The sequence below is a fragment of the Marmota monax genome, unplaced genomic scaffold (assembly GCF_021218885.2).
Source record: "Marmota monax isolate L192 unplaced genomic scaffold, Marmota_monax_Labrador192_F-V1.1 WCK01_AAM20220418_F8-fsc00064, whole genome shotgun sequence".
NCBI lineage: Eukaryota > Metazoa > Chordata > Mammalia > Rodentia > Sciuridae > Marmota > Marmota monax.
The window spans coordinates 8,007,278-8,026,176 of NW_026694542.1; the positions used below are offsets into that span (position 1 = coordinate 8,007,278).

At 38.5% G+C, this 18,899-nt stretch overlaps 1 protein-coding gene across 2 annotated transcripts in view; it reads left to right on the forward strand.

Moving 5' to 3' along the window:
- The window catches only part of Znf652 (zinc finger protein 652), a 55,638-nt gene extending 37,299 nt beyond the window's left edge, over nt 1-18,339 (forward strand). For both annotated transcript variants that reach the window (XM_058571532.1, XM_046420420.2), the window contains exons 2-6: nt 2,153-3,312; nt 5,742-5,889; nt 6,245-6,360; nt 6,819-6,963; nt 15,006-18,339. In XM_058571532.1, coding sequence (XP_058427515.1) covers nt 2,404-3,312; nt 5,742-5,889; nt 6,245-6,360; nt 6,819-6,963; nt 15,006-15,517 — 1,830 coding nt within the window. In that variant the 5' untranslated portion in view covers nt 2,153-2,403 and the 3' untranslated portion in view covers nt 15,518-18,339. The remainder of the gene's footprint in view (nt 1-2,152; nt 3,313-5,741; nt 5,890-6,244; nt 6,361-6,818; nt 6,964-15,005) is intronic.
- Nucleotides 18,340-18,899: the final 560 nt, after the last annotated feature.

Below are 18,899 nucleotides of genomic sequence, written 5' to 3' on the forward strand. Positions count from 1 at the left end.
GACTCTCTAAGTTGCTGAGGCTGGCTTTGAACTTACAATCCTCCTGTCTCAGCCTCCTGAGCCACTGGGATTACAGGCATGCTCCACTGTGCCTGGTCACTTGCCTTTTTTTTTTTTTAATCCCTAACTTCATCCTTTGGACCTTCTATTTCTTCTTCCTTCTCCTTCTTTTTCTTTCTTCTTTCCCCTCCTCCTTTCTTTTTCTTCTCTGCCCCTCGCTCTCCTCCCTTCTATTCCCTTTTCCTTCCTTCTTTCCTGTGACCCTCCTAAACTGTATCTGAAATGGACAGTGGGTATTGTCTTTGGGAGGATCAACACTTAGCCCATTTCCTGCCACAGATGCTTGGAAACCCATCACTCATTTTGGTCTTGAGCAGTCACAGTCTTTTAGCTCCAGCTGGTGGGTTCTTATGGCAGTATCATCTTTGTAGGCTACTTCTTTTTTGTCTATGTCCAGTCACCTCCATGTGCCTTAGCTATATCCATGACTCTTTTCTAGCCATACTTCTGATATTGGCTGCGTAGCTCTGCTTCAGTGGTTGCATACTTCTTCCTTCTCTTAATTTTGAGTACAGGTGCTTTTGCTCCAATGCCATATATATGTCTTCCTCAAAATATGCACAATTGAGCCATAATTTCCTCATTTGAATAGAAAAAAAGTATCACTACATCTACTTAGATGTCAAGTAAAACCTGGTGGCATTTCTCATCATTCTTTTCTGAAATTCCATTAAGTGAAAGTAAAATAATTTCTTTTAGGAAAAAAAATAAATCTCTGAGGTCAAAGAAATGGGAGAAAATTTGGAAGAGAAGACAATAACAAAGGCAACAAATAGTCACAAACTACACAGTCCCAAGCAGTATACTGATTTTAAAAGTTCTGATACTGCTGTATTGTATGAGAGGAGAGTTGAGAACAAAAAAAAAAAAAAATGAGAAAATTATAATGAGAGATGAGGTGTAGTGCCTGAAATTGGGGTGGGGGGGAGTCAAGAAATAGAAATATTCATATGTAAAAAGGTAAGAATTAAATATCAAGGAAGAAACAGCTAAAATGGCATTATTGTCTCTGAGGAATGGGACTCAAGGTAGCTAAAGTAGGGCCAATATATTTGATTTGTGAAACTATGGGTGCTTCTTTAAAATTACTTTGATTAAAAAAAATCCCAAAGTTCTGCAGTAAGTATAAAATAGAATCAGTAAATCTTTTGCTGTGCCCATGCGTATGGCAAACATTCTTCCCTTTTGTCAGCTCCACAGGGTCTGTGCTCACAGTAGTGTTCATATGACTCAGCGGTTAAGTGGTTGGCTAAACAGCAATGTGAGGCATGTCACAAAGCAAATAGTGTGCCCTTCTAGTCTTTTTTTTTTTTTTAATGGATGGTTTTATTTTTCTTGGAATCGTATCAACCTGATGGTTACTATTTCTTAGAATTTAGACCTCTGTGCAACTGACACATGAAAAAAAAAATCACCTGGTTATTGAATAGATCTACTGAGTTTTCAGGCAACAAATTTTAAAATACTTAACAACTTTGAAGTCACTCTATTAAACCTGCAAACAATTACATCTATATCTAGTTATAAATTTTTTTAAAGCCAAGGGTATTTTCTTTCCCTTTTATAATTATATCAATTAGCTGCTTTATTTCCATGATTCCCAGGGCCTGTGCCACCACCACTTTTCTTGAAATCCCACTGTAGTCAATGTGGTGACTGATACTGAAAGAAAGCCAGCTTATTTGAAGCTCCTGAGTGTTTCATGATATTTTGTAACTGGGCTGTAGACTCTGTGCAGACACAGGCCTTGTATTCTGCCTTGTAAGTGTGTCTGTAGCATCTGGGATAACAAATGCTATGCATTAGTAGATGTTTATTCATCAGATCCATACTGTGTGATAGGCACTGTGCTAAGCTCTGTAGATATCTCGGTGAACTGGACATCCTAACAGAAAATATTTGTGGACTCATGTAAGCCAGTGAACTAATGGCCCATGCTGAACCATCTAACCATATAAAGCATTGTATATGTAAGGAGCTTAATAATTTTAACTTATGTTTGTTATGTTTTTAATTTTAAGTTGTTGTTGTGATAAAAGCCATAAAAGAAATGGTGATGTCTGATTTTTTTTTCCTCTTTGTTTCTTTGTAGATAAGATGCTCCAAGTTCCTTGCAGCTCTCTTCAGAAGAAAATCACCTGTGCTCTGCTCTTGCCATAATACCAAACCCTTTTTCTTATGTTTTGGTGCTGTGACACTGGAAGAATTGCACACAGGTTCCAGTAATATCTTTTTTTCATTTAAGTAATTCTCTCTGGAAAAAGATTTGAGTCCTAATAATTTCTTTATTTTAAAATTAATTCTCTATACTCTGAACTGCTTAATAAATTGGGCCACTTACCCATGAGCCACACAGCCAGTTCTTGTCAAGAACTGGTTGAAAACTGTGCTGTGCATGTAGCAGGGATGGCACAAGAAGAGAGCCGCCGTGGTCAAGTGCCATCTACTTTTTATCATGGTGCCAACCAAGAACTTGACCTGTCCACCAAAGTGTACAAAAGGGAATCAGGAAGTCCTTATTCTGTGTTAGTGGATACCAAGATGAGCAAACCACATCTCCATGAGACGGAGGAACAGCCATATTTCAGGGAGACAAGAGCAGTGTCTGACGTGCATGCTGTCAAAGAAGACCGGGAGAATTCTGATGACTCGGAAGAGGAGGAGGAGGAGGAGGAGGAAGTCTCTTACAAAAGGGAGCAGATCATAGTGGAGGTAAACCTTAATAATCAAACATTAAATGTATCTAAAGGGGAAAAGGGTGTCTCTTCTCAGTCCAAAGAGACTCCTGTTCTTAAGACGAGCAGTGAGGAGGAAGAGGAAGAGAGTGAGGAAGAAGCCACTGATGACAGCAATGACTACGGAGAGAATGAAAGGCAGAAGAAAAAGGAGAAGATAGTGGAGAAAGTCAATGTTACACAAAGGCGAACGCGGAGAGCTGCCTCTGTTGCCGCAGCTACCACTTCCCCTACTCCCAGAGCTACCAGAGGGCGTAGGAAGAGTGTAGAGCCACCTAAGCGTAAGAAGCGGGCCACAAAGGAGCCCAAAGCACCAGTCCAGAAAGCTAAGTGTGAAGAGAAAGAGACTCTGACCTGTGAGAAGTGCCCCAGGGTGTTTAATACTCGATGGTACCTGGAGAAGCACATGAACGTTACTCACAGGCGCATGCAGATCTGTGATAAATGTGGCAAGAAGTTTGTCCTGGAAAGTGAGCTGTCCCTTCACCAGCAAACAGACTGTGAAAAAAACATTCAGGTAGGTCTTATCACCGAGAGGGCAAACTTTCCAGGATAGAACCTGGCTATTCAGATTCATCTGGTGTCTGCCCAAGAGAATAAATACAATAGGAGGCTGAAGGGACAGATTTCACCAATTTATCATTTAGAAGCTTCTGCTTGGGTCTTTTCAAAACCAAGGCTTAACATTGTATTTCAAAAGCATTACATTTAACTGATGCTGGACTAGTGGGAACCCAGGTACACTGGAAGGGGGATCTCTTAGAGATGATTGACGAGGACGTAAAGTCAGCATCGACTTTGCCCTGAGATTCACTGTTGTAGGACGTGTGATATAATTCATTCTGGCATCTTTTCTGTCAAGGTGGGAAACGTTGAGTAAAGGTCAGGAGTAGAGAAAGGTCCCTTTCTATTTAAAAGGATGCCAGAATCTAGTGCAGCTGATGGGGACAAAAACCATAATGACGCAGACCGGTGGAAATGGAAGACCTCCAGGAGTGAGTTTGCTTTTTACCAGTGGAGAAATGACAACACTAAATTTGTCAAGAGGCTGAGCCCAAGGGAATATGCAAACTTTAAACAGAGGCTGAGTTGGTTGAAAATGTTGCCCACCTGCAGTGGGATTTCGTAATGCTACTGTACAGTATTATTAAGGTAACAAAACATGGTATTCAAACCAGGCTGGAGTCTTGAAAGGACTGTTGTGGTAGGTTAAGAGGTGTGCTAATCATGTTAGGTTGTGTGGATTGCAGCTATATTGTTTGCATATTAGTGGATATTCATAAAAGGTAAGTCTTTGAAAGTCTAAGATGTGTACAGTAGAAATATTTTGTGCTGTATTTAAGCTAACCTTTTAAAAGATAAATTGTTTTACTTTGTTTTTTGGAGTGCTGCTCATGTTAGTGATCATTTTTAATTTTTACTTTTCTTTTATTGCTTTTAATCAACTGAAGTCATTGCCTTACTTTAAAGTGAATTTTTAAAAATATAAATTACATTTGCTAAAGATCCACTGTTTTTTTGGTCTATCAATTGTGACTTGATTTTGACACGTGGTAAATAAAAGAAGATTTGAGTCATGGCTCCTCTGTCTTTCAGCAACAGCCAGTGCCGGTGAGTGCCCTCTCTAGGGTGTGAATTGGTTACAGCGTTTAAAGCCAGCGGGAGGGTAATGCTGCACCCTAGGGGTCAGAATTGGATTCCTTAATGTTTCATGTCTAAAAAAGTGTTCCTGATCTTTAGTTATAGAATACTTTGCTTAACTTTGCTTTTAGTTACAGGATAAAAAATATTTTAAAGATCTTTTTTTTGTATGTGACTTGCCTTGCTATTCCTCATCATGGTATGTTTAAACTTGTGTTTATAGAGTTTGCAGAGTCTGCTAATTGAACTTTCTTCCCATTCCTGAAGAACACTGCTTTGTTCGTATATATATGCTTTGTATAGATCCTGATAATCCCGATGACCTGGTAACAAGTGAAAAATCAAAACCCTGCCCTATAAGATGGCTTATGGAAGTGGTTTGTCCTTTTCTAGAGCATTTTCTAGCCAGGGACTTATCCTTCAACTCTGAATTCTCAAGAGTTCTTGTTTCCTGCAGTGACACTGATGTTCAGAGATCTTTATTTATAGAGAACACTAATTTGTTTTCTAAGTATTGCAAGGTCTATTGATTACCAAGAACTTTTGGATATTGTTTTTCTTTAACCAGAAATATTTTATTTTGTTGCTCTATTCTAAGCTCCATGACATAAGAGACTAGGCAGTGTGATGTCTTTCCTATAGATATATGTAAGACAGATCTGGAACAGGGCTGTAGGGGAAAAGGAGGAATGATGCTAACAGTTTAGAGGTTATACTAATTTCTACCAGAGGGAAATGTTTAATGGAGTAGATTAGATTTGGGAAAATACAACAAAATCTCACTTGTTAATGAGGGCTCCAAATGCATTGTCTAAGGTATAAAAATATTTTTGTACTTCTGCAGATCTATAACCATTGCTATATGTTGTTTTATTTTTATTTATTATAATTTAAAATTAGTTTGTGTTCTCTGGTCAACGCCTATTAACTGCATAGTGCCTCACGTGTGAGAGGCAGCCACCCTGGGTAATCCACGGACTAAATAAATCTGAAGGTTCTTTTTGTAGGTACAACATTAACTTGATAATAGCAGTCACATCTTTGATATTAGTGGAACTTCCACTTCTTGTTTTACTTTTTACAATTGTTATCATACTCCTAAAGGCTCTCTAAAAGATGCATCTTGTAAAATAGAACGTACAGATGTTGGTGTTGGAATCTGGACTCCACGGTGGAATAGCATTTGTTTAGATTCCGGCCTTGTGCTGTGAATCTAAAGCACATCCATTTCATCTGCCAGGAGGCCAGTATGGCTTTCTGCCATAAATAAAGTAAGTAAAGATTATTTCTATTTATCCTGCTCAGTGTGTTTCCTGTAACAAATCGTTCAAGAAACTCTGGTCCCTTCATGAACATATCAAGATTGTCCACGGATATGCAGAAAAGAAATTTTCCTGTGAAATTTGTGAGAAGAAATTTTATACCATGGCTCACGTGCGGAAACACATGGTTGGTAAGTTTTTTCTGCTTCTTTCTCTCACACCTATAATTTCCTCTTGTTCCTTGGTGTGCTTTGTGCTCTGGATTGGGCAAGATATGTGGAACTGCTGTACTTTAATCAGTTTTGACATGTTGAGACTAAATACAGCATGTTTTCAGTAAGCATCACCAAATTGGATGGTGTAGTTTTCCACACCCAGATTTCTTTTTAACTTCGTTATTTTTCTCTTCAGAGTATACTATTAAAGTGTCACCAAAAAAAAGTGTAAAAAGTTAAGATGGCATAGTTACCTTACAGTACATCTGGCTTTCAACTTTGAGCTTTTTTGGTGGAATTATTTTGAGTGTAAGTGTGTTCTATGTTGCAGCACACACGAAAGACATGCCATTTACATGTGAAACCTGTGGAAAATCCTTTAAACGCAGTATGTCACTCAAGGTGCATTCCTTGCAGCATTCTGGAGAGAAGCCCTTCAGATGTGAGGTAAGGACTATGTCACCCCATAGGCCAAGCCCAGAGCTAACTTTGTATAGATGGTGCAGCAATGAGAGTGAGATGCTGAGGTACAAGGTGCATGGCCACATGCCACAGAAGCTTCAGAGGCACACTGAGCTTTGTGTGCACTCTCACTTCTAGGAAGAGAAATGTCCTATTTAACACATGGTTAACTCTCTTAGGTTAACTTGGGAATAGCATGTAATGACTTATTTTTTCTTTCTCAGTGATTCACAGAAGTTGAGTATGCTCCAGTAATAATTATATGGAAAAAATCCCTTTTATTCATAACTCAGCTGCAGAAACATAGCAAAGCCAAGTAGCTGACACGAGCAGGTTCTATTTTGAGTATGAGAAATAGACCTAATGTCAGAGAGTGTGTTAGGGTGGTCTCAGGTAAAGCTTCTGTGATTGGCATTAAAAAATCTTCACTATGTCCAATGCAGAACTGTGACGAAAGGTTTCAGTACAAGTACCAGCTACGCTCCCACATGAGCATCCACATTGGGCACAAACAGTTCATGTGCCAGTGGTGTGGCAAGGATTTCAACATGAAGCAGTACTTCGACGAACACATGAAAACACACACTGGTAAGGATTTCTCAAGTACTTGTTGATAATCACCCGTGGGTCTAGTTTGTTTTAAATCTGGATCCACAAATTTTCATCCTAAGTGAAAAAAATTCAATTTTAAATAAACCAAATATGTAAAAATACAGATTCATAATAATTAAAAATTTAGCTTTCATAACTTTCAAAAAGGTTTATTTGTGACTGCCTTTTAACTGTGGGTGTATTTAAGGAAGTGGGTTCTTGTGGTTCAGGAACTTCTGAAATCTTGCTTTGTATATACATATGTTATTTTTCTTAGGAAAATATTCTGGGTCTTAAAAATTGAAGGACCCTTACTACTTCAAATAGAAGACCCTCTGATATTCCCAAAGTTTAATTGGATTTTTTAAAATTTCTTTTATTATTATTATTTTTTAATTGTAGTTGGACACAATATTTCACTTATTTATTTTTATGTGGTGCTGTGAGGTTCGAACCCAGGGTCCTGCACTTGCAAGGCCAGAGCTCTACCACTGAGCCACAACCCCAGCTCGTGATTGGATTATATTCATTAAAATTTTGCTACCTTTCAGGAACACATTCATTAAATGAAGCTAAATAGATTTTAATCACTTTGTAGTTTTAGGGACATGGCTTCATAGCATGCCTTTGAACCCTGTCACCACTTGATTATTCAGATTGTAGGGAACTGGATAAATTAATAGCTCTCCACATAAATACTGTCGTTATTTTACAGTGTGAACTTGATGTTCTGGGGTTACCCATCTCTGCACAAATTGAAGAGCAGATTGAAGAGCATGAAACAATTTTAGATTTCTAAGTAAAATCTAATCAGTAGAGTAGCAGAACTAGAAAGAACCATGGGAGATTATCTTGCTTAGCCTGCTGTTCTTTTTGCTTAACTAGTGGTGAGGAAATTCTGCCCATGGCTGGATCTCTTTAGTTCCCATTTCTCTGTTGAAGTCCAAAGAAAAATGCCTGCTTGGTAGCTTTCTTTCTTATTCAGAACAGAGCACCCTCAGATTGTAAGCATTGGGCAAGGTGAAGTCATGAAGTGACTTTATTTAGTTACATTAGACCCCCAAAATGATAATAACTGAAGATATAGCTCAAGTAAATAGCAAGATCTATCAAAGTATTTAACAGTCTCATCTTCACTGGCTCTTAGACTCTTAGTTCTAATTGAATCTCTTTAGGATTCAATTTTTCAGTTACTTGGCAGAAAACAATGGAACTAAACAGAACTTTTTTTATATATATTTTTAGTTGTAGATGGATACTTTTATTTATTTTTTATCCATCTGTTTATTTATTTATTTTTGTGTGGTGCTGAGGATTGAAACCAGGACCTCATATGTGCTAAGCACAAGTGCTCTACCATTGAACTACAATCCCAGTCCAGAACAGAAGTTTTTTGACGGCAGAGGTTGTGTTGCATTCACAAAGAGTGCTCATCCCATAGGTTCTTGGTAAATGTTGCACTGTTGAAAATGGCCCCCAGCACTAAGTTTGCCTCTGCATTCACCTCTTCTCTGCATGTTTCCCTGTGTGTCTTTCTCCTTGCTCCTTCTTCCCTCCTTTTCCCATTTTCTTTCTTTCCTCCCCTTTACCTTTCTATTTATTCTTCAGACCTTTAAATGTCTACAATATGAAATCAAAATATATATTTTATAATTATTTTAGTTATAAATACAATTTTATGCTAAATATTTTTCTTTGACCAAATAGGCTAGCTGGGGCTGGGGATGTGGCTCAAGCGGTAGCGCGCTTGCCTGGCATGTGTGCAGCCCGGGTTCGATCCTCAGCACCACATACAAACAAAGATGTTGTGTCTGCCAAAAACTAAAAAATAAATATTAAAAAAAAAAATTCTCTCTCTCTGTCTCTGTCTCTGTCTCTGTCTCTCTTATCTTGAAAAAAAATAGACTAGCTGAACATTTCCTATTTTTTTCTAAAGGAATACAATTCACTTAAATTTTTATCTTTCTCCTTAAAAGGGTGATACATACTGGGCACAGTGGTGTTTGCCTATAATCCCAGCAACTCGGGACTGAGACAGGAGGATCACAAATTATTGCCAGCCTTAGCAATTTAATGAGACATTCAGCAATTTAACAAGACCCTTCTCAAAATAAGAAAGTAAAAAGGACAATTTAGGGAGGCCCTAAGCAACTTAGCGAGACCCTGTCTCAAAAATAAAACCTTAAAAATAGGCCTGGGGTTGTGGTTCAATGGTAAAGTGCCCCTGGGTTCAATCCCTTGTACCCCTCCCTTAAAAAAACAAGTAATATACATTTATTAAATTATCAGAAACTATGAAAATCATAAAATAAAAATAAAATCTTTGTTGGGTAGGGTATTGCACACCTGTAATCCCAGTGATTCAGGAGGCTGAGGTAGGGAATTCACAAGTTTGAGACCAGCTTGGGCAATTTAATGAGATCCTGTCTCAAAATAAAAAAAATGAGATCTTATCTCAAAATATAAAAGGGCTGGAGATATAGCTCAGTGGTAAAGCTCCTCTGGGTTTAATCTCCAGTACCAAAAAAATAAATAAAATCTTACCAACAAGACCACTGTTAATGTTATAGCATGCATCCATTTTTTAAAAATGTTCTAATTTTTAATACATATAGACATACATACTATGCATATGTGTTTCTGTGTTGATATGAAAAGTAAGGAAACAAGGGACTGGGTGTGGTTCAGTGGTTGAACATGTGCTCAGCATGCATGAGGCCCTGGGTTCAATCCCTAGCAGTAAAATAAAATAAAATAATATAGTCTTTATACGCTAGTGTAACCTGTTCTTTATCTTATACGTCATGTCATTATCAGCAATGGAATTTAAATCTCTAAATAAGATTTCTTCTTATAAATTTGCTATAAGAGCAACTATTATTTATTATTACACAAAATGCCAGGCATTACATACATGACCTCATTTAGTCAATAAAATCTTTACAACAGTCCTATAAAATAAAAGATGTTTCCTCCATTTGGTTAGCCAGTTCCTGTTGGACATTGTTTTTTCTGTCTCCAGTTTTTCTGCTGTTATAAACAATAGGGTGATAAACAACCTTGTAGCTTACACATCCAAAATTATTTCCCTAGATCAAATTCTGGAAGTAGGATTATTAGGGCAGAGAGTGTACACGTTTTTGACTTAGCAGCATGTATTGCAAAATAGCCCTTCACATAGACTCCTACTAGCGGTGCATGAAAATCCCCATTTCCCTCACCTTTTTTTTTTTTTTTCTGGTTTGGTATCAGCAGTACCTAACCACTGAACAACATCCCCAGCCTTTTAAATTTTTTATTTTGAGACAGGGCCTTGCTCATTTGCTGAGGTTAGCTTTAAAGATGTGATCTTCCTGCCTCAGCCTCCAGAGCCGCTGGGATTATAGGCGTGTGCCACAGTGCCTGGCTTCTCTCACCCTTCTAACTGTAATATTTCTCACTTGATAGGTGAGAAGTGGTTTCTTCTTGTATTAATTTACATTTAATTAATATTGTATAATTGAATATTAAGTAACTAATATTAACTAAGATTGAACATTTTTCACATGTATATTATCAGTGCATTTTCTTTTCTGATTTGCTTTGTACCTTTTCTGTGTTCATCTTTCTGTTGCAGTGTTTGATTTTTCTTATTGTTTATAATAACTCTTTCTATATTAAATGTGCTAGACCTTGTTTAACATCCATATTGAAATACTTCTGCTGTCCTGTCATCTGCCTTGTAGTATTATTTGTAATACTTAAGTTGTGAAAAGCAGCTGGATGGTAGAGTTGGACAAGCCTGGACCCTGCCACTCACTAGCAGAATTACATAATAGCTATAAGCCTCTAGTTTCTTGGCATCAATAAGAATGATGGGAAGCAGACTAGGGGAGAAGGGTTAGCTTTGGAGAAGGAAAAGGGAGCCAGGCACAGTAACACACACCTGTAATCCCAGTGACTCAGGAGGCTGAGGTAGGAAGATCACAGGTTCAAGGATAACCTCAGCAGTTTAGTGAGACCCTCAGTAACTTAGCAAGACCCTTTCTTAAAATAAAAAATAAAAAGTGCTGGTAAAGGGCTGGGGATGTGGCTCAAGCGGTAGTGCGCTCGCCTGGCATGCGTGCCGCCCGGGTTCGATCCTCAGCACCACATACAAACAAAGATGTTGTGTCCGCCGAGAACTAATAAATAAATATTAAAATTCTCTCTCTCTCTCTGTCTCTCTCTCTCTCTTTAAAAAAAAAAAAAAGTGCTGGTAAAGCATTCAGTGGTAAAGTGTACCTGGGGTTCAATCCCCAGTTCCAAAGGAAGAAATTATTTAAGTCTGGATGAAACTATATTTAGAGACAACAGCATATTTTGATGGGCATTAAGGCAGTTGTGAAAACTGACATTCAGTGGGCTATTTCTTTGTAGATAAAGAGAAGTGAGGCACAACTAATCTAGGGAAGCTAATCAGCCACAAGGCAGGGCTTCCTGGTATGGTATGGACATGGGGTGAATTCAGAGTAAAACACTTGCGATTCTCCTTGTACTGGGCTGAGTGTCTTGTGCTTAGGGACATAAGGATGAAGACCTGGTTTCTGCCCTCAAGGAGCCTACAGTCTGATGAATGATGATGGTGATAATAATAAAAGTATCTAAAATGCATTGAGTGTCTGCTATTACCACATCCTGCTCTAAGCATTTCCACTTGTGTACTCTATTACAATAACCTATTATTTAGGTTATTATCTTTATTTTTCAGATCAGGAAGCTTAGGCTCAGGGATTAGAAAACTTGTCCAAGGCAATATGACTCCAAATCATCCATTTAATGATTGTGATATAAATTTAATGAAGCAAGATAACAGGACATCAGCTTCCAGGATTTGTCGGAGTGCCCAAGCAGCTCAGTATCAGAGGAAATGATATGTGCTAAAGAGTCCTAATAACATGCAAATAAAATTGCCAGTCTATTAAATTATGAATGGCAGATAGTTTTCCCCAGTACTAGTGATTGAATCCAGTGGCTCTCTACCACTGACCTACACCCCAGTCCTTTTTATTTTTTTAATTTTAAGAGAGGGTGAGAGGGTCTTACTCAGTTGCTGAGGCTGGCCAAGAACTTAGAATCCTTCTGCCTCAGTCTCCTGAGTCACTGGGATGACAGGTGCGCACCACCACAACCAGCTAGTTCAGAATTCTTAATGCTCTTTAGTCAGAATATTCTTTGCCTAAGGAAAAATCTATATTAGAAGATAGGTTATAATCAGAAGATTGTCAGGAACAGAGAAGTAGAACAGAGGAAGGCAACTGAATGATCTTAATAGTGAGTGCTATACATCATTGAATCCAAGAAGCCATCAGTTGAAAGACAACATTTATATACTGCTGAGGAAATGCTATAAATTAAACATGATGTGTCATTGATTATAAAGTATATGCCAGTTTCAGAGATCTTAAAACATAGGGGAAGAGATATATCTTAATTAACAAATATTTATTAAGAGTTTGCTAAATGGCACTACTAAGGTAAGCAAGACTGAGATAGTTCCTGGGTCCACAGAGCTGTTGGTCAGGCTTGGGGGCAGGTGAGCAAGCATGACAGTGATTTGGCCGTAAAAGCACAGGGAGGAGTGTGAGGGGCAGGGAGACTGATCACTGTAATACTGGAGAGCATTACACAGGGATCAGATCACAAAGAACCCCTTATGCCCTGTAAAATATTTTGAACTTTATTTTAAGGACAGTGAAAAGAGAATGATTTTAAGTAATATGTGACACAACTCTCTGAGAGTTAAGTCTGGCAGTAGTGTGAAGAGAGGACTGGAGGGTGGGGAGCAGGAACAGAGATGGTAAAACTGGTCAAGTGGCTGTTGTGTAATCCAGGTAACAACTGTGATGATATGAACTGAAATGGCAGTGGATGAAATCTCAGCCACGGACAAGGTAGAGTCAAAGGAACAAGGTGATTGAATGGATATTGGTAATGTGGGAGCAAAGAATCAAGGGTTAGTCTTAGATTTGGGGCTTTGTACTATTTTCACAGTAGGGAATAGTGGAGGGAGGAGCAGATTCGTAGGTAGGCTAATTAATTTAATTTTGAGATATCTGTAAGACATTCAAGTGGAGATACCAGTAAGCAGTTTGAAAAGTAAGCTTAAAGCTCAAGAAAAAGATTCAGGTTAGGTATATAGATGCATATGTTTCTGATGTTCATTTGTTGACTAGATCATTTTTTCCTTGGAACAGTACAAAAGACAGCTATCCAGACTCTTGCTCTTTGCAATCTTTCCTGTAGATTGTCTTCGTTTATAACATCCTTTCTCTGGGTTCCTCATAATAACTCTTTTCTTAATGTTAGGTCAGCTTTATTAGGTATGTCTTTGTGTATTGATATACATGCTGGTCTAGTTACTTTGATGAAGTTAGCTGTTCCTGTATCTTCTAGCAACTAAATATGGCCATGGAATGTTATACAAGTGGTTGATTTTCTTGGGTTTTTTGTTTGTTTGTTTGTTTTGGTATGGGGATTGAGCCCAGGGGCACTTAACCACTGAGCCACATTCCCAGTCCTTTTTATATTTTATTTAGAGACAGGGTCTCACTAAGTTGCTGAGACTGGCTTTGAACTTGCAATCTTCCTGCCTCAGCCTCCCAAGCCACTGGGATTACAAACTTGTGCTACCATGCTCAGCTAGGTGGTCGATTTTAAATGTTTAGCCAGTTATTACATTTTGTGCCCATGACTTGGGAGGCTGAGGCAGGAGGATTGCAGGTTGGTAAAAGGGATCGTGTCTGGTATACTAAGTAGTGATCAGCGAATCAGGTGGAAAGTATTTTCTCAGACCATGGTAATTCAAAAATTAGGTCCTTCAGCTCTATTTCTAGGTAGCTGTTGTGAGTGAAGAATACTAACTCTGGAGAGTCAAGGAGGAGGTGGTTCAGGGGGTTAATGAGTTATCAAACAACTGTGTTTTTAAAACATTCCATTATATAAGTAAATTGTGTTTATTTTAGAAAAACAGAAGATACAGATAAGTGTTTATAATAAAGTCAGTATATGCATAATCCCATTACCTAGAGATAATCATGGTAACATTTCTGTATAACACAGACTTTGAAGTTTTAAAGATGATTGGAGGAAATGGATTTTAAAAGAATGAAAACAAGATGAGCTAGAACTCATTCAGATGTGAGTATGAGTCACAGTGAGGAGCCTCAGTGCAGGGCTGGAATAATGGAAAGCGGAAAGATAAGAGCTACACAATAGCTTGGAAATAGCACTGACAGATGGAGCAAACTGGCCCCTTCCAACTCTTTAAACTGATCCCTCAGGGAAGCAAGGGAAATTCTGTCTTCTGTGGTAAAGGCAATAGGAGACGTTAAGGTTTCTACTAGAATAAGAAAGTGGAGAGAAGAAATATGACTGTGACCATAGGACTTTGCTCCTAGTTATGGGGAGTCCCAAAGTGGAGGAAAAAGAGTAAGAAAACACATCCCTCTGTGTGTACAGAAATGCACCCGGAGTGTGAGTACTCTGGTCCACATACAGACACAGACTTTGGAGCAAGACTTTAGAGTTTTCAGTTTGGACCCTCCTGTAACAAACAGTCAGCAGCTTTCTTAACTTCCTCATATCACCTTGTAAGGTCACTGTGAGGATCACCAAGATTAGTAGATGTGAAGCGATTAGACTAGAACCTGGTATACTGTAAGTCTCAATACATGGAGAAGGAAAGGAGTGGCAACTGAAGTGACAGCAAGTGCTCCTAGCAGGAGTTAAAGGGACCCGCTAGTGTGAAGAGAAGAAGCCATGCAGCTGCAGACCCCTGCGCCGCCACCACCTTCCCCCAGTCCCCTCTCCATTAACCAAACCAAGATGGTAGATTGCATGTGAGTGAGTCGTACTTGTGTCTGCTCTGATCTCTTAAGTTGCAATCTGGGTGACTCTTTTATGACTAGAATGTAAGATGCGTGCAGAAGAGAAGTGGTAATCTCCTTTGTAAATATGAGGAATAACATCAGCAGATAGTTATTGCCCAGTGGGTTAATCCATTTCCATGTTCATTTCAGGAGAGAAGCCCTTTATCTGTGAAATCTGTGGCAAAAGCTTCACCAGCCGCCCCAACATGAAGAGGCACCGCAGAACTCACACAGGCGAAAAGCCCTACCCCTGCGACGTGTGCGGGCAGCGGTTCCGTTTCTCCAACATGCTCAAGGCCCACAAGGAGAAGTGCTTTCGGGTGACCAGTCCCGTGAATGTGCCACCTGCCGTCCAGATCCCACTCACAACTGCCCCAGCCACCCCAGTTCCTTCTGTGGTGAATACACCCACCACCCCGGCTCCTCCCGTCAGTATGAACCCCGTTAGCACTCTTCCCCCACGGCCCATCCCCCACCCCTTCTCTCACCTGCACATCCACCCGCACCCTCACCACCCGCACCACCTTCCTATCCCTCCAGTCCCTCACCTGCCCCCACCACCAGCTCTCTTCAAGAGTGAGCCTTTAAATCACAGAGGCCAGAGTGAGGACACCTTTCTGCGGCACCTGGCAGAGAAGAACAGTTCAGCACCGCATCATTAACATCCATCTCCTTAAGCGCGTTCCCCAGTTGTGTTCCCACGGTGAGTTGGTGGAGCATTTCTGCACTTCTCAGGCTCTCCTCAGCTCCCTCAGGGGCTTTGCCATTGTTGGGGTGAATCAGCAGACCCAAGGGAGTGAACCAGAAGACGACCTTGAGCTCACAAGGAAACTCATCTAAACCAGGGAACCACTAAACTAAAGCCCAATTTGCTTGCATTTTCTGACGACTTTTATAAATTTCAAATACTCAGACTTGTGGGATTTTATAATTTCATATCAGCTGATGAGGTATGCTTGCTTTTATATCCTGGACTTCTCCTCAAAGAGGGGATAGGCCTGGTCTCCTTTGTACTAATCGGGAAGGCTGTGAGATTAATCCAGAGCATTAATTGTATCACTGTGTATTGTAATGAATTCTTTTCAGCTTTTGGTGCTGGCTACAGAGTTAAGCTGGCCATGTTTCACAGTATATCAAGCATTATAGAGAAAGATGGAAATTTTCTTCTTTGTGTAGCTCTCCTAACGCACTCTTTATTTTACTACAGAAATTATTTTAGAGGTTTTGTATAGACTTCTTTAGTAGTCTGTTTCTAAAATGAAATGTATTTCAATAAGCGGTGTAATTTTTTCTGTGTAGCTAAACCTATGTTGTAAAATAGAAAAAAAATTTTATAATAATCAAAATGTGATTCTTAAAGATGCATATAACTTCTATAATTCAAAGTTATTCTTACATCCGTACAACTCAAAGGTGCTTCAGAGACTAGATGTGTCTGCAAGGGTCGCCAGACCAGGTTCCTGCAAAAACCGAGGTTTTGCTTTCAGAGTGTGGTGTAAGTACTTGGTAGTTTAAAAATCTCTGCTTAGCTCTCAGATGTCCATCAGCCTCACTGACATGCTCCTCTCCTCCGTGTTGCTTTGGGCCCCACATGCATTGAATGGATGATTTACAGGGGGTCCTGCCTTGAAAAGTCTTGAATGAAGTTGTTCACTGTTAGAAGGAAGTAGAGATTATTTCATCTTAGTCACATCTGTTTCTTACTCTCCTTAGGAACTGTGTTTACATTTAACTCTTCTGGGAAGACAAATTAGAGTCTCTGTTTTTGAGGTTGCTTTATTTTTCTAGAATTGTTATGAAAAACTAAAATAGTAAGTAAACCAAAATCATAAACTTATTGCTGATAGTGGCTGAGAAATTTGAATGAGAAGACAAATTGGTTGAGTTTTATGTTATACATGAAATGTGGATATGCCTACAACTTTGAGGGGAAATTCCTAGGTTTTGCTGCCCTGTCCTCTGAAGATAGTTATGTAACACCAGCACCCTTAGGTGAGGAAGAGAGCAGCACCTCTCTCTCGTTTTTCTAGGTGGCTTCCTTTTTCAAGTTTGGGGGTCTTCCAATGGGCACCATCAACCAGGAGCTGATTACCTGGAAGGGAAGGTTGAACAGAAGGGCTAACACAATGATTGCATTTAACTGACCACATTTATCCAGACTCATTAGAAGCTACAAATTTTATATTTCTTCATCTCAAACAACTGAGTTCCCACACCCCCTCCTCCATTTTTTTAATCTTGAAATGTCTTCATTTCTCTTTCCTCGGGCTCTTAAATCATTGCCTGAATCAGAACTCTTTTATTTATTTTTTATTTTTATATGAAATGTGCAGATATGTGTCAAGCACTTTTCTGGATGATTAGCTCTGTAGCAGGGATAAATGGAACTCTCATTTGTGAAGTTAGGGCTCTATTTTTAAACAGACCACTCTCTACTAGCTTTTTGGTTTAATGTTTCCAATTTTTTTCCTTCCGATTTTGCCTTTGTCTTCTATAATGCATAGGAAAATTTTGCAGTGAGGCAGAAAAATATCTTAAGACATATTTTTCTTCCTGTTTTTGGATGTAAGTTTTAAAGAATGGTATTTTTAATATTTGTATACATTCTTTGAGCCCCCAGGTACCCAAGCTGGTAAGGAATTTTAGTTCCTTGATTTTGACTGTTATAACTTTAGTGACCTGACCTCCACAGTCTCTTTTGCATTCCATGACAAGTTTGTAAATCCACACTTTTATGTAGACTTTTATCATTATTTCATGGTCAGGCCTGTAATATTAAAATAGTTTTATAAAAAGATGTAAATTATACCTTAGTTAATTGGTTATACCTTATTTTGTTCTAAATAAATGTGTAGAATTGGGCGGCAATTCTGAACTCTAGACTTGAGACCACTGAATCAACTATTTCATGAGATGTTCTATAATTATATACTGGAAAATTCAGGTAGTCATCTTTTGTTTTTCATTCAAGCAGCTATAGCCATAAGAAAATATCTGTTACACAGACAAAAAATAGTAAGCAAATAGCCACCACTATTCTTACAGAAGGAAAAAAATGATTGGAAAAAAAAAGAATTAACATTGTCACACAGTATAATTTTTAGTGAAATGTATTGTGGAACAATCTAGAAACTTACAATTTTCTCCCCTGGATAGGTGTACCTTTCCTTATTTGGGATTTGTGGTCTTCCGGAAAACTTCTCAGAATATGATTCCTCATCAGTGTCATTTTATGTATGAATAATGAAATGCATTAAGAATAGTCATGATATTAATGCTTCTGAATACAAGAACTAAAGGATTAAGCCTTAAAACATGTATGTGCATCAGGTTTAACGTGCTGAAGACTCAAACTCAGGGTTGAAAATTTGGTTGGGGTCCTCTACCAAAATAAAGTTGCATATTCTATAGCACCCCATGAATTCTTCAAAGCCTATGACCTCCTCATTATCTGTTTTTGAAAAAAAAAAAAAAAAAAAAACAACTCTGGAGGAGTTTGAGTCCTCAGCCCTTATCTGTACTTATATCTCAAAGACAATAAAGGCCACATTTCAGCATTATATAGATAATGAGGCTGTCTCTCATTACTATATCTTATACTGTCTTTAAAGGCTTGTATCATTGCAAGGGTTACTTATTTGAGGAAAATTTCCCAAGGACTTTCTTGAGTTGACATTGCATTTTTGGTAGTTAGTTGTTTTTTTTTTTTTTTTTTTTTTTTTTTTTGCATTTTCTATTCTTTTCTCATAGATTTATCATTCAAATGTAAACTCTTCTTTAGCCCTAATAAAAGGTTCCTGTTTTCTCAAATTGAGTCAGGTAGGCTTATACTGAGGTAGGTTTTTAAATCTGAATGAAGAAAAAAGGATGAATAGTTTAAAGGCACATGGCCTCCTTTCTACGTATCTTTACGATTTGATTCTTACTTTTAGCAAACATCTCTGAATAAAACTTTACCATAGTTCAAAGAAACCTGTGCAGATCACTCCCACATACTTTTATAGTCTACCTTTTACACCAGTTATTCTAAATTAATGATTGAGC